The 12,699-nt window shown below is 59.3% G+C and overlaps 1 protein-coding gene across 2 annotated transcripts in view; it reads right to left on the bottom strand.

The window, feature by feature from the left end:
- COL18A1 (collagen type XVIII alpha 1 chain) overlaps nt 1–8,783 on the bottom strand; it is a 78,950-nt gene extending 70,167 nt beyond the window's left edge. For both annotated transcript variants that reach the window (XM_054579188.1, XM_054579203.1), the window contains exons 1-2: nt 8,742–8,783; nt 8,521–8,618 (exon numbers count right to left, since the gene is read on the bottom strand). In XM_054579188.1, the coding sequence (XP_054435163.1) occupies nt 8,521–8,618; nt 8,742–8,752 (109 nt within the window). In that variant the 5' untranslated portion in view covers nt 8,753–8,783. The remainder of the gene's footprint in view (nt 1–8,520; nt 8,619–8,741) is intronic.
- Nucleotides 8,784–12,699: the final 3,916 nt, after the last annotated feature.

The following is a 12,699-nucleotide window of genomic DNA, read 5'->3' as shown; positions in this document are numbered from 1 at the left end:
GGGCAGTTTGGCACTTTATGGGAACCTGCTTTTGTACCATGCGCCTCATTCTCCAAAAATAGAACAGGACAGGTCCCTGTCTGACCTTGTGGGAGATAACAGCCGCCTGCCGCCCAATGAAGGCCCGCAAGCCCCGAGTCCCAGGATGGCCCCCCACTCCGAGGGCCTGATTAACAGTCAGCACTGCGCCCGCAGGGCCCCGCCCAGTCCTTCTCACGCGTGTCACCTGTACTGGCAGGGCACCCACTCCTCTGCTCTCATCTGACCGCCTCCCTCCTTGGTTCAAGCCGCACCCACCCCTCCAAGCTCACTGTGGTCCCAGGAGGCCCTTTGGTCTGCTGTTCCCAAGGTTATACTGGGGCCTGAGGACAGGAGGTCCCACTGAGCTCTGAAAGGTCCCGAGGCCGGGACCCCATCTTTAACTTCTCTTAGCCCGCAGCCTGGGGTGCTTGTGTGCAGAACAGAGAGGAGCTCTGTTCAGGCCTCAGGGGTCAGGAAGGATATCCCAGGGGTCCTGCCCAGGTGGGGGGGCTTCAGAACATATCAGAGATTCCTATGGACCTGAGGCGGCACTGCACAAATGAGAGGCTTTGCAGTTATCCTCATTCTCCCCCTCCAAGCGGCCTCATGATATGCCGTCTAGTATTAGTGGTTTCAAACAAGAAAAGTTTGCTCTCCCTCAGGTTTGGAGCCAGAAGTCTAAAATCAAGGAGTCAGCAAGGCCGCATTCCCTCCAAGAAGCTCCAGGCTCTGGAAGCCGCCTGCACCCTGGGCTCGTGGCCCCACCTGCATCTGCTTTGAAGCCAGTGCTGTTCCATCTTCCAGTCTCTCCCTCTGACCTCGGCCGTTACCCCCTTCCTGACTCTGACCCTCCTGCCCCCACCTTCTCCCCACACAATAGGACCCTGGGAGGACAAGCAGGGCCCTCCTGGCTCCTTCGTTGCAGGATGGTCTCCCCAGCTCAGGAGCCTTAATCACGTGTGCACAGCGCTTCTGGCAGCCCGGAAGGTGGTGAGGACACGACCCGTCATGATGTCCTCAGAGCCCGGTGCGGGCTGCAAGACACACCCCAGGAAACCGTATCCCAGGAAGCCAACCTGCGATGCGGGCTCCCTGCTGCTATGCCCACGAAAACTACCATCCTCCCCACTTGAAGTTCAGAAACAGAGACACAGACAGGGTGAGGAACCTGCCCAAGGTCAGGGGCAGAGCTGGGACGAACACGTGTCCCATCCACGAACGCAAAGTGAATGGCCAGGTGCCTGCCAGCTGTAACCGTCCACAATTCGGCAACTCCGTTGCTGTTGCTTGCAAGGACCAGCTCCACGCCACACCCACAAAGACTGAGTGAAGGTGGCAGCTAACATGTAGCCCGTGCCCCCCACAGGCATTGCTAAGCAACCTGGCACACCTTCGCTCGCGGGACCCTCACTACCCCGCACCATCCAAGCAATATGGAAACCTCAGCAGGGTTCCCGACGCCGTATTCATCACCTGTGACCCTCCTCTAAAGGAACAGGACATAAAAATGAGAGAAAAAACACCCCATGCTTTAAGACCTGCGCCCAACCTGCAGCCTGCGGGCCACATGAGGCCCAGGATGGCTAGGAATGCGGCCCAACACAAAATAGTAAATTTACTTAAAACATGAGATTCTTTTTGTTTCTGTTAGTGTTCATGTATGTATTTAATGTGTGGCCCAAGACAACTCTTCTTCCGGTGTGGCCCAGAGATGCCAAAAGGTTGGACACCCTGCTTTAAGAAATACCACATCCCCCCGTTGAAGGCTGACCGCAGACTAGAAAAATATGCAAAATCTGCCACTGCGGAGACGGCCCCCATGAGCAGACAGAAATCCACAGGATGGACAGCACACCGAGAGTTGACATCAGGACCAGCTACCACATTAGAACACCACCACCGCTAGGGAGTGAAAACTCACAAAATAAAATACTTTAAACAGTGTTTTTTGTTCATCGAATTAGCAAGATGTGCCACGTGACAGCGCCCAGACCACCAGGGAAAGCTGAGTGTAAATTACCGATGCCCAGTCGGAGGGATGTCCCCTAGAGCTCCCGGCCACAGCCACCCGCCCCCCACCCCCAGCCCCAACGCTGGCCAACGGGGCTCCCGAGGCTGGGAACACGAAGGCTCGTGGGGCTCGGTGAACCCAGGCCCCACTCCGCCCACCCGGGAGGTAACAACCTACAACGCCTTCCTCATCCTCCACTCATCACAGGCCCCTATGGGAGACATGCTGGTGGTCCCCTCCCTGTCCTCTGGGCACACAGAAGGTGTGCTCATGCACACAGGCAACAGTAGCCAGATGGACGAAGAGGCCCTCTGGCCGGACGCACCTTGTAGGACCAGCGGGGAAACTGGCCAGGCCTCACCCATCATGTCCCACCCCTGGACCAGCCAGGGACAAAAGCAAGGCCTTCAGTGATGCCAGCCCCAGCGCCGGGCCGCCGCAGCCCTAGCTTGGAAGGGGCCCCTGACCTGGCCTCCACGGAGTCAACAAGACAAAGGGACCTCAGAGGAAGGTAAGGCCACCTCGGACAATCTCCTTCCTCCCCCAAGTCCACCCTGCATCAGGCCCACTGGCTGAGGGGGGGTCTCTGCCGTCTGGCTGGGTGGCTGGCTGGCCTGCCGGGGGTCCCAGGGCGTCACCCCCGCCCCTCCCATGTGGCCGCCCTCCACAACAGCGCAGGGTGGGACCACTCTTGCCCTCAGTGTGAAAGCAGCAGCATACACGTGAACACATGAGCACGATTCCTCCCAACGCGCAGGCCCTTGGTGTCTAAATGTGAGTGTGGAGAAAAGCTGTCCCTTCAGCCTGGAGGCCAAGGAGCATCTGACTTCGGGTCCTTGCAAAGGCCACCAGGCCTCCAACCACTGAGCGGCTGAACCAGCTGCTCTTCTCGAGCCCTCATCCCAGAAGCTATGGCGGCGCCATGACGCGGTTAAGGGATGCGGACATGCGCCCTCCCAGCACTGCTTTCACACCAGTTCTGGCCACCTCCACACAGGGGGCGCCTCTCCCCTTCACTGGAACAGCCCCTGCTGGCAGGCTCTCTGCAGACAGGGGACTCGGCCGCCAAGGCCCGCTGCTGCCCCCAAGGTTTCTAACCAGGGATTCCGAACAAAGGAGGCCTCGCCGCGGCTAATTCTGAATCTCCTGGAAGGAACAGAGCAAAATGTAAAAATGAGTTCTCGGGCCAAAGCTGAATGAAAGACTGAATGAGTAGAAAAATAAATAAATAGCACGTGATACCTGCAGATCGTCAGTCCAGGCTCCACCAAAAGCAGTCAACCAACCCATCAAAAGTGCACGGTGTCTGCAGCGCAGACCCAGGCCCTGCCACCACACCACGGAGCTTGCTCACAGTCCCCACCCCATTAGCTTCCCAGCCTCGTCCCCAGCCTTTGGCTCTGCTCTGATGTCCCTTCCCAGGAAATAGCCTGTCAGGGTCAACCCTGACCCGTGTCCAGTGCCTGGGCCCACTGGACCCAGCATTGACTCGTGCCCCCTGGAGCCTCCGGGTCTTCCAGAAACCAGGGGTGGCCAGAGCCCCACCAGTCACCCCAGCCCAAGGCTGGGTGGCCCTGCTCTATCCTGCCTCCTCACAGATCAGCCCAGCAGTGACCCTGTCTGCGAGCGTGGAATTCCAGAAAGATGAACGAACGGGCCTGCAAACAGGTTCTCCTTCCTGGGGCTCTCGCTGAGGACGGCCAGAAAGGCCGTGCTCGGGCCTGCCTGTGCCGGAGGAGCCGGGCAGGACGCGCTCCTGCAGGCGCAGCGGGTGGAGCAGACACTCTGCCCCGCAGTCTCGAAGCTGCATCTGACTCAGCGCATCCATGATCAAATGCTCCTCCTGACGGCCATTCTGCAGCGGCCCAGACTGCCAACCTGACGCATTACACCACCCGCCAGCCAGCATCCCTCTTCCACGCCTTCCGGGCACTGGGCCGCGCTGGGAAGCAAAACAGAAAAGCACCCTGCCCGCTGGGGGCTTCTTGTCTCCGTGAGACCCACCGTATGGTGTGTGGAGACACAATGTGTGGTACAAAGACACCTAGTGTGATGTCAACATAACGATGTGTGGATATAAGGCACCTTATTATATACACAGTGTGGCTCTACAAAGGGACCGTCTGCTAACAGCGTGAGGAGGGGCAAGGAGGAGTCCCCGGTTAGGGGCGGGAACCCAGGCTGCCTCCGGAGGATCCAGACCTGGGCTGAAATGCTGGCTCCTTCCGGAACCGAAGGAGGGCAGAAAGGGGTTCAGGGGCCCCTGGTCCCAGGGTACCTGGCAGAGGGCTTGTGCCAGACCTACACCGTCAAGGATGACAGGCCTAGGGTCCAGAGGAGCCATGTGCCCTGGCCAGGCGGGCAGCTCTGGAGGCCAGAGCACACGGTATCCCTCACATCCATTCTCACTGTCTTTCTGGGCCACTGTTGTCAAAATGTATCAAAGTTAATAATGTTATAAGCAAACCAAACACATTTTAATTTCCTCAATATTCTATCTTTGCCCGCACCAACTGCATCAAGTTTCAGGGAGCTTTACGTGGCAGGTCCTGTGATATCCGCCTTCAACCAGGCTGGTGCTTGAAACATCGAACAGCTGGCTGCTTAGCCAGCTGTACACTAGTGGGGGGGGGTGCGTGTCATCTGGGGCAGTTTCTGGTTCTCACAGGTGACAGCTAACCCAGAGCCTCCACAGAGAGGAGAGTGGCATCTCTGATGGAGCCGCAAAGACACCTGGGCGGCCACAACTCCACCAGCGCTGTAGGCAGGCCTCGCGGGAGGGGCCCACTGCAGACAGAACCTGGCTTGGGGGCTCATCAGTCCAGATGGCTGCAGTGACGCCAGCTTGCTCCAAGCCACGTCCTCGCCTGATCCCTGAGCCCCCAGCCCCGAGGCCGCCCCTTCAGCTGACTGGCCCTTCCCAGCAGCCTTCACACTGTGCGGGATGAGGGGGCTCGCTGAACGCTAAATCAGAACACTGGGCTTGCCCCATTTCTGTCACCACCTCACCAGGAAAGTGCCAGGGACTAGGGTCTCACACAGAGGCTTCCGTGACAGGCCCCACAGGGACTCTGTGTGCCTTGACCTCGGCAGCACAGAGAGCCTGCGTGAGCCCCCCTTTGGGGCTGGGTGGGAGCACCTTCCTGAGAAGCACCTTTATGGGGTGTCCAGCCCTGAATGGACAGCTGGGCAGTGGGGCATCATCCCCCTGGGCTGCACATGGGCTGCAGCCTCAGAGATGTTCTGGGGCAGTGCCACTGCCCACCCCAGAGGGGGGCTGACATCCCAGAGGGGTCCCGATACCCCATAGGGGGCCCCCCCAACTCTCCCCAGGGACCCAGACAACCAAACCTGTCAACAGTCTGGATGAAGAGAGAACCAGGCACTTTGGTGGAGGGAGAGTAAGTATGTGTGCGCAGGTGTGCACACACAAGTGTACATGTATGATTGCCTGTGCACACACATGCACGCACATTTGTGTGCATGCATGTGCGCATGTGCGCTTTTTAAGGTGAAGCGAGGGTGGGTGGGTCAGGGCTCTCCCGGAGCCCCGCATGCACTCTGGAGTCAGTTTCTGGATGGAGTCAGCTTTGCTCCTTCTAGGTTTTCTGGCCCAGGACTTTCCCCCCTTCTCCTTCTTTTAAATGAAAACAGGAGTACCCTGAAAAACAAGTTTTGCTGAAATTCAAAACTATCTTAGAGGTCCCACACCTGAACCCTGAGGACTCCCCAGCGGGTGAGCTCTGGTGACAGTTTTACAATACCTAGAAACAGGCCGGCCTGGGACAAGACCTTTCCCATCAGCCTAGGTCCGCGAGGAGACACCACCCACGCGGGGCTAGAGGGTCTTGGCTGTGTCTTGCAAACCCAACCCTGCAGCTCCCCCAAGAAATGAGGGATGGGGACAGGGGCCTGTGCTTTGCCATGGTGGCCCAGAGACCAAGGGCCCGGGGGCAGGGGAAGCTGACAGAGCCTGATGGATGCCGAGGTCACGTGGAGGAGAGGCCAGAGGCAAGATGCCTTGGAGACCAGGCTGGACGCTGTCCTTCTGCCTCGGCCCCAGCTCTGACTCACAAACACCTCCCAGGGTCAAAGGCCGGTGAGTCCACACACTTCCTCCAGGAACAGGGCTGCAGGCAGCACTGAGCCTCCCTGGTCAGCAGCACTGTTCAGCCCCTGCCTCTGCCAGGCTTCCAGGCATGCGGGAAACACGCAAAATGCCACTCAAGGGCATCGGAATCACAGAGACCAATCCCTGCGCAAAACAGCAAGACTTTTTTTTTTAGGTCAAGTGCAGCACAGAGACATGAAAAATGCATCATTTTTGATCAGAAAAAAAAAGTTTGGATATCAGCTAACGGATTTCAAGCCTTTGGTTCCCTCGGGTGATTTTTAAGGGTTTCTAGAACAAATTGAGCCCATTAAGGGGGGATTTCACACAGGTTCGTTTTTCTCTGGTTACACCTATAGCGAGCAATTACCATCCCATTTCAAGGGACAGGGCCCCAGCAGGGTATGGAACCTCTGTCCTCCTGGCAAGGACTGCCCAGGGGTCAGGGGTTGGGGGGTGGGGGGGGTGAGGTGGGGGATGGGCAGCACACAGCGCGCCTGAGCCCGCTTCCTGCTTTAACCTCCAGGTCCAGAAGGAGCCACATCCCACAGGCCACGCCATGTCAGAAGAGGCATTCTCTCCTTCTCCAACAAACCCCCACTGCAGCCCCCCGCCCCGTGGTAGGATGGAAGGTAAAGCACACCCCTTTTTTCCAACCGTCACTCCCCCATTCCAAATTCTGCCCTTAACACTCAGGATTTCATCCCACCAAAGGTCACTGGCATGACAATGTTATAATACTTCCCGCTGAGGCTCCAAGTCCTCAGCCTCGATTTCAGGGGCTGGGGCTGGATGCTCCAGTGGCTTCACTTTTCTCCCCATTACTTGATTATAAATGAGGGTTTTAGGCTTACAAATTTTTGCCCCATCATTGGGAGGCTGGGCCTGTGTCCATCCTTCTCCTCAGTAAGCTGAGGGGACAGCCCCTGACACCATGATCAGCCACCCCAAGTGGCCCTGGGTGGTCAGGAAGAACTCAGGGCCCCAACGCGAAAAGACAAACAAGTCTTCCAAATCCCCCCCTGGAGTGAATGAAAACTTATCTGCTACCCACAAGCAGGTGGTTTCAGCAGATGTTTACAAGGTACTTCTTTCTAATAAGGCCTGTGCTACTATTTAACCTGGTAACTAAACCGTTGGGAAACAACGAAGCAAAGTATTACTTCTCTGGCCACTGAACGACTCCCCTCCAGTCAGGGCCTTCCTCGCTCACCAGCTGTGGCAAGCAGGTGTGTTGCTTCTGTGGTGACCAGTTAGCCTCCTGCTTTCACTGGAACCACAAAGACAGAGCTGACAAATGTCCAGGCACAGCATCCTAGTTCTACCAGTGACAACACAGGGAGCTCTTGGGCGGGGACTCCCCTGGGGTCCGGCACCCCCTCCCCTCATGCAGCCCCCCATCCCCTCCTCCTCCCGGGCCATTGTTGGGCGTGTCGGGAAGAGGACCCGGCAGCCGCGTGGTCAGGAAGAGCGTCCCAGAAGCTGGTGGTGGAAAGAGTTTTAGCGCAGCTGGAACGGCGCCCGCGGCAAAGTTTGCGGAGCACGTGGGAAAAGCAGCGGGTGCGGCCAAACAACGGACTTCTGCGCATTGTTCTCCGGAGGCTCGGCAGCATCAAAGGGGACCGCGCGCAACCCGACACCTCGACGACCGCGGGGACAGAGGCCTGGCGGCCCCAGCGGCGCACAAAGGCTGGCCCTGGGGAACCCGAGCAGTTTTGCCTCAACAGGTTGAAAACTAAGTGGCTTTGCTCCTAACTGCACCATCTTTCCCAGAGACCCGCCAGCCTCCGCGCACGGTCACTGCCGGGTTTCGGAGGCGCAACTCATTGAGGCCGATCTGGAGCCGGGACAGTTGAGACCAGTGAGGCGACAAATTCCCAGCGGGCGGATGATGGATGCTTTGGCGTCTCCGGAGCCACCGCGAGTGGAAAAATCGCCAGCACAACCACAGCCCTGGGCCCTCGCTGGCCCACACCCGGCAGAGGGGACCGCCGAACGAACCAACTAACCAGCGGAGTCGCCGAAGTTTGGTTACGACGCGAGGGGCTCACGGCGCGGGCATCCCGCACCACCCCCAGCCCAGCCTACTCGCTGGATCCTGTGGTGCGCAGGGGTGGCGCGAACCCCCATAGCCGAAAAATGAATGGGCGTCGAGGGACACTCAGAACACAGGGCCCCGGCCCCACTTGGTCCTTCCTCCGCCTGACGCCCGCAGGCCATGAGTGTGCGTGGGCAGAACCAGGTCCGCTTCTTGGGACCGAAGCCGAGATGGGCTGGAGATAGAGAGGCCATCGCCACGGGACCTCTGGAGATCCGCACAAAGCGCCCGAGTGCGGGCGGCCTGGCGCGCGTATTTTCGCGTCCCGGCGGTTCTTACCTGGCTCCGCCGAAGCCGCGCGAACCCCGAAGAGCAACAGCACCAGGAGCGCGAGCACGTCCAGGAGGCGCCACCGCAGCGGCCGCAGCCAGAGCCACCTGCGGGCGACATGCCACAGGTTGGTTTGCCGCGCACGCCCCCCGCCCGCTCGTGGGACCCCCGCCCGTGCGTGCGAGAGACCCCTGTGCCCCTGCCCGCCTCTCGGCCCCCGCGGCCCGCACCTCGGCTCCATGCTCAGCTGGCTGGACCGTCTGCGCCGCGGATGCTGCACCCTCCGCGGCGGTGCGCCCGCTCGGCCCCCGCGCTGCGGCCGCCGCTGGACGGGCTGGGGGCGGGGTGGGGACGGGGCGCTGGGCGGGGCGGACCGCGGGGGACGGGCCGGGGGCTGGGCCTAAGACACCGACCGAGAGGGGCGGAGCGCAGTGGGGCCGGGAGGCGAGGCCTTGGCGTCAGGCTGGACCTGGAGGTGCGCGGCTGGGCTGAGCTGGGCTGAGCTGGGCCCTGCCGGAGCTGGGGTGCAGTGGGACGAACCCGCGCGCAGAGAGGTGACGGGCCGCTCCCTTGGGTCCGAGCACCCCCTCGCGGCTGTGTGGGGTGTTTCCTCCCCAGCCCCCAACCTCACCGCGCCCCGACCCCTGGAGAGAGCTTCTCCGCAGCTGCTCTAGGCCGCACGTGGGGTCCAGGCTCCAAGCCCTGGGCAAGGTCCAGGCAGACGCAACGTGTCCGGCCCTGAGTTTAATCCGGAAGATGTCTTCCGCGGCCCCCAGGAGAGTCGTCCTCAGACCTGAGTCCGGTGAAAGCAGCAAGAATGCGGGAGATTGGAACAAAGACGTTTTATAGCTGGGGGACAATGGACGGAGGGAAGGGAAGCTGGGCTCCTCCTGCCCAGTCTCGTGGGCGTATTAACCGCTTGGTGATGGCGCATCCAGCCTCGTGGCCGCGGCAGGCTCAGGCCCAGGACGATAGTGTGCCCCATGCCGCACCCACTGCCACCTCCAGCGCCTGCTGGGGAGGGATGGCCCTGTGCCCCCATGAAGCCTCAGGTGACCGCCTGTCGTGCCCCCATGAAGCCTCAGGGGGGCGTCCCCACTAGTCCACGCCTGCCAGCACCCCCTGGGGGATCCTGTCCCCCTTTAGAAAAGGTTGGAGTGCTCCCCGAGGGGTGCTGAGAAGGCCCGCCCCGCCAGACCCACCCCTGCCCCCAGGACCTGGCAGGCTCTCTCCCTCCTGGAGGTCCAGCTGCCCCCGTTACCCAGCCTCCTGCCCCTGGCTATGTCCACTCCCTTTGCATTGCCTCAGGCCAGTGTTCCTGACCCGGGTCTCGGCTCCTTCCTCATGGCAGCTGTGCATGAGGTCCTCTCCTCAAACCCGCCCAACAGGCCTCTCCATGCAGAGAGCCCCCCCTTACCTAACCTCGTACAGTAACTCGCATTTGCCTGGATCGCATCCCCAGGCCCTTGCAGGAACAGGCCCCAGCTCCATGGCCTCTGGCTTCTAACTGTCTGTGAAACCCACTGGGTCACTACTAACGTCCCTCCTCAGTCCCTACTGCCCTCTCTGGACCAGTCATCTCCTGCCTGGACCTCTAAGCAAAACACTTGCTTGCCCCTCCCCCTCTAAGCCTCTCTGCTTTCTTGCATCGCTACCCCCAGCACATCCAGCTGGACACTTCTGACTTCACTCCTCAACCAGCCTAGAGACCTTGTTCTTGGCCAGGCCTGGCCACATACCTGCCACGCTGGAAGCAGCCTTACCCATGTGCCCCTCCACCGCGCCTTTCGCGGCACACCCAGCCTGACAGACGCCCACAGCACCGCTTCCTGCCCCTGCTCTCCACGCTGCGGCAGAGACTCCTGCCCGGCTTCTCCTCCCGCCCGTCGTCACCCCCACTCCCACCGCCGCTGCCCTGCCCTGGACCCCAAGCCCTGTCTGTGCGCCATCCCCACCCTCCACTGTCAGCTGCCCTGAGGCCCTTCTCTGGGTTGTATGACAAGGACACCCATGGTACACAGTGGGGAAAGAAATGAACTTACGAGGTTATGACCATGTTTTTTAAAAGTGAAGAGAATATCATGGAGCAGAGAATTAGCATACATACACTCTTTGGCAAAACTTTTGTTTCTTGTGTGGAGGGAGGGGTAGGTGGGGGCCCTGTGGTGAGTGTCTGTCCCACGGGTATTTGTGCAGTGGGGTGGGTGAGTCTGTGGGTACTGTTTGTGCAGGTGTTTGGTGTTTCTGTGACTCCGCATGGTGTATGCACATGCATGTGTGTGGAATTCATGTGTGTGGTTAGCATGTCCTGGCTGCTGACAGCACCTCTTAGTGTGGCTCCAGCCCATCCGCCTGCCCACCAATCCATCCCTCTGCTAAGCCGGGCTCCGGCAGAGGAATCTGAAGGGCAGGGACCCTGCCCTCAGGCCCATCCGGCTCCCGCCCGGCCCGCCCATCTGTCACTCCCCAGTCAGTGGACCTGCCACTGGGAGGGGGAGGGCAGGGTTTGTGGGGCAGGGGCTCCCCGCCTCCCTCCGCCCTCCCCCTGGGGCTAGTCACCGCCTTCCGGTCCCCTCCCAGTCACCACCTTGGGGTCATCAGCTCGCCTCTCCCAGCCTCTCGCAGCCAGAGGCCCCGGGGCAGGGTGAGCCCACCTTTGGGGGCTCTGCAGGGGAGGGCTAGCTGGAAAGGGCCTTTGTGTCCTGATTAGCGCTATCAGCAAGTACTGAAATAAGGCTTTCTTATGATAGCTCAGCGCACGGCTGTAAAAAGTAAATTGTCGGTGTTCTCCCTTCGTATCTCACCAGAGTCGTCGCTGTTTGTCTCCACAGTTCCCACGGCATTTGCATCTTTTCCCTATTAGAGTCTTATTTTTCTTTTATTTACTGTAGGTGTTCAGAACTAGTCACCCCAAGGTATGCCTGGGTGGTATGAGGATTATTTTGAGCTAAAGGCAACCCAGACACTTTGGGCTCAAGAGAAAACTTCCACACCCTCCCTCTGCTACCTAGAAGAATTTAAATTAGGGACCTTGACCATAATAAGAGTTATCACCAGAAATAACTTTTTGGTTTTTTGGTGGGGTTTTTTTTTTTTTTACCTATCTGTAGGGCGGGGCAAACTTCTGCCGACTGGACAGCTGCTCTTCCTGCCGTCCCGCCGTGGCCCTCCTCCCCTCGGCAGCCCCAGGTGCTTTGCCTCGTCCTTAGCTCAGAATGTCACACAGTCCCCGTTTCCCCCATCTGTCTCTGACCCTCTCGTGTGTGTGGAGTTACCATAAGCACATATTTATGCATCAGATTTGGTCGTTTTCTCTCGTTACTCTGTCTCACATTCATTTAACTATTAGACCGGCCGGAAGAACTGGGATAGGAAAGTTTCCTCCTCCCCAGTGATACACCAGGAACACACAATAATGGTAGAAAAAGTAGAAAATACAAATGTGCACATAGGAAAAGACCTCAAATCTCCCTCAGCGGACGCTGCTCTGCCTCCTTCTGCCCTTGTCCACAGAGACCCCCACTTGCCTTGGGAGGGGCGGGCAGCATCAACTCATCCTAAGGACTCAGAAGCCCCAGTGGTGCCAAGTGCTTGGGGTGAGGGCCCACAGCAAGTCTGGGACAACAGAGGGCCTGGGGCCACGGGGCTCCTCAACCGGGCTGAAGAGGCTGGAGGAGACGCCACAGGTGGGGCGTCCGGAGCAAAGGCCCAGAGAGGGGGCCAGTCCCCGTGTGTGTAGACACTGGGTGCATCGTGGGTGAGTGGGCAGGGGCAGTCCTGGGGTAGAAGGGTCTGAACCCCAGTTCCAGCCACATTCTTGTCTGTCCCTCATGTTGATTATCCTGTTTTCCCTTGATGCTGTGTACCTCACCTGTCCTTATGCAGGAGAAAGGACACAAATAGCTGAGATGCTATGCTTGTCCTCAGCTTGGCCTGTGAAACGGACACGGGTCCAGCAGTGACCCTCCAGCGCTGCCCATAAGGTTCGACTGACGGTCCCCCCCCCACCCCCATGGTTGGAAATAGAGGCTCCCTGTCCCCTCATACCCAATGCTGGGTGTGTTTTTGTTATTGTTTCTAAATTGCTTTTTGTTTTAAATTGACAGGGCTTTCCAAAACTACAGCGGATTCCCTCCTGTCTGGGGCCTGTGCCTTGGACATTTGTCCCGCTCTTTGGGCAGTGGGTCT

This window comes from Pteronotus mesoamericanus, unplaced genomic scaffold (assembly GCF_021234165.1).
Source record: "Pteronotus mesoamericanus isolate MK-2021 breed Mesoamerican mustached bat unplaced genomic scaffold, CSHL_Meso_final contig_116, whole genome shotgun sequence".
NCBI classification, from domain to species: Eukaryota; Metazoa; Chordata; class Mammalia; order Chiroptera; family Mormoopidae; genus Pteronotus; species Pteronotus mesoamericanus.
The sequence above is the reverse complement of the archived record's forward strand: the minus strand, read 5'-3'. Positions and strand labels throughout refer to the sequence as shown.